The 2,798-nt window shown below is 36.7% G+C and overlaps 1 protein-coding gene across 1 annotated transcript in view; it reads left to right on the top strand.

Annotated features, from left to right (window-relative positions):
• The window catches only part of LOC106688374 (tetracycline resistance protein, class C), a gene marked incomplete at its 3' end in the record, with an annotated part of 10,332 nt that extends 9,904 nt beyond the window's left edge, over positions 1-428 (top strand). Inside the window, 2 exon segments of the mRNA XM_014432793.3 lie at positions 117-218; positions 291-428. Coding sequence (XP_014288279.3) covers positions 117-218; positions 291-428 — 240 coding nt within the window.
• Positions 429-2,798: the final 2,370 nt, after the last annotated feature.

The raw sequence follows: 2,798 nt of genomic DNA, 5'->3' as shown, positions 1-2,798 counted from the left end.
TATATATTGAAATAAGTATGGCTTAGAGTCAACAACAATCACATTTATATTAGTTTGCTGAAGTCACCGATTTAATTTCAAAATTAATTCGATTTTTCTTCTTTTTTTTTTTGCAGCTGAGGGTGCAAACAACTCATCTTTTTACCAGATTCAATTTCGGTTCTCGATGTACGAAACCTCCGCTTACACCTCTTACAGTTTCGTAATCGCCATTGTTGGTAATTAGCTTTTTTTTTCTATTCAACTATATTGTATTAACTGCTATTTATCATTTTAATTCAATTGAATAGGTTCAATGGTGGTACCAGTAATCCTGAGGAAGGTATTTCATTGTAAGGATCTGACGATCGGCATCATCGCGTCTATCATGAACTGCTTGGGACCCGTTGCATTGGCCTTCGTCGAGACTCGACTTTGGCTATATTTGAGTGAGTCCTACAGGCAAAATTTTAACTAATCTATGTTTTATTCCAACCCGATATCGATATGACAGCAAGGCACCTTTAATTTTAGAATAAATAAGGCAGATTTTACTAGATATTGTTGCAAGTAATCAGCATGAAAATCCCAGGAATAGAGCATACTGTACGCAAATCACACTTATGCGGTCCTTATGAATCTATTATTACATATATGTAAAAACGTCAATACGTAGTATGTGATTATAGACTCAAACACACAAACGCAGGAATGTCAATTATTCATTGTAGCTCTTGTGAACAAATAGATAATGTCCAATAGTATCTCACGAAAAATATTTTGGCTTTTTCACACAAAATATTTTCTCGAAAAACATTCCAACGAGTAAGATATACTTTTACTTCTCTTTTTAATGAAGAATGAAGGAAGCATTTGTTCAGGAAATAGGAAACAAAATAGGAGTAATTGGTTAGATACATCCCATTATTCAAAGGACTTGAATAATATCAAAATCGTTTTATTTTTCAATACTTTTGAAAATTCAAGACCATTTGGATAAACTGAATCCAGTTTTACAATAAATATCTACAAACTAGAGAAGGTTGAAATTATCCTGTATACCAATATACTCTACCACTTGTGCGCTGTATATCACTATACTGCCGTCCAAGTAACCAGCAGAGCCTGGGATCACAGGGAACGGAAGACTGAACTGAAAATGTAATGAATTCATATCGTTAGGCAGTAGAGGAATCCTGATAACTTATTTCATGCTGCACAAAAATATCGTACTACTACTCTGCAAACTATGTTTTCTTAAGCAGAAAAAATAGTACCAGAGTTGCATACTAGACACTGGTGCAGCATACTGCCTTCTGTATGAACAAAATTATTCGATACTATACCACACACTGCTACTGGATACTGGCTTCCATAAACAGAAGCTATTAGCATTAGAAGCTATTCACTCGGCTACGTGCACCTATAATTGTATCAAATATAGTTACATTTTATTTAAATAAAATTACATTTCATTTTCTAAACGTAATATTTGTAGGTTTTCTTTTAATTTGGATGTATTAGATTTAATTTTGAATAGATTAATTTACTTTTCAGTTATGTAAAAAGGATATCTTAAAAAATGGTACAAATACAGGTGGGAAACAATGCAGCATGTAGATCTTCTGTTAAGCAATTAATCTTAATTTCCCTGCCTTCATACCCATAAGAATGACTGGTCAGTCTCTGCAAGAATTTTCCCATAATTCTAGTGCCAAAGAACTTTCCTAACATATCTCTTGATTTTTTTTCTAATCCTTCCAATATAGAAAAATTTCTTGGTTTAATAAATGAATAGCAGTATGTGAGGAACAAGATTCATCGTGAATATTACCTTTTTCTTCTGTGGGTATCGACTGTTTTGTTTCGTACACTTTGAAATTTAATATATACATACATATTACCAGAGTAATGGTATATGCGTACCTACATTGACATTTTCCCTTGGCTTGCCTAGTGGCATTATAAGGTTAATTGCAGGAACCAATTAAGGTTGTTGAAATATGTTGCTAACGCTAGAGGATTTTTGGGACGGAGAGGAACCGTTCCGCTGGTGTTGACGACTTAAGGCTGTAGAGTTCAAAGCCTTCGTTTAGGACGTCCTTTAAGGGGACAGTGCTCTGCGAGTTACATTACATAAAAATCAGTGAAGACTAAAATGACTTTATTCTAACATATTTACAAGAACTACATGTTACTGTTACTGTTACTCAGTCTCTATCTTCCCGGATATAATCCCGGGAAAACCGGATCAATTTTTATTAATAAGAAGAATCCCGTTTTTTTCAGTCTAATTTTTTTTTAGTCACGTGAATTCTCTTTTTTTTTATTATTTTACGATGACGTCTAATGGCATAGTAAGACCGGGCGTACTTAATCTGGACAATTTCAACGTGGGAAACCAACCACCTCCAGTTGAAAACATTCCACTACCCCCAGAAGTAGTTAACCAACCACCGGAGCTGGCCCCGCTACCGGAAGTCTCATTGGCAGGAGCTCACGCGACCACCTTAGAATGGGTCAAGGTCCGCACGGCGACGGCTCAAGACCTGAGGAAAGCTGTTTCCGACCTGGAACGATTCACCGGTGAGACGGGGGAATTGAATCATTTCCTTAAAGGAGGGGACAGACTAATAGCTCGGATTGTCGCCAAGACAAACGAGAGTATATTAGATAGTGATGATGCCGAAGCATTGAGGGCAGCGGTCGTCTGTAGGGTGAAACGTAGCATTCTTAATCAGATCCAGGCATACGAGGAGACACCCTGGGACGTAGTCAAGGTGAGGCTGAAGAAAGCATTCGGAGGAGGGCGATGGTCC

Source organism: Halyomorpha halys, unplaced genomic scaffold, assembly GCF_000696795.3.
Source record: "Halyomorpha halys isolate HHAL.00 unplaced genomic scaffold, Hhal_1.1 Scaffold1114.1, whole genome shotgun sequence".
In the NCBI taxonomy this organism is placed as follows: Eukaryota; Metazoa; Arthropoda; class Insecta; order Hemiptera; family Pentatomidae; genus Halyomorpha; species Halyomorpha halys.
Note: the sequence above shows the minus strand (reverse complement) of the source record. Positions and strands in the feature narration are given on the sequence as shown.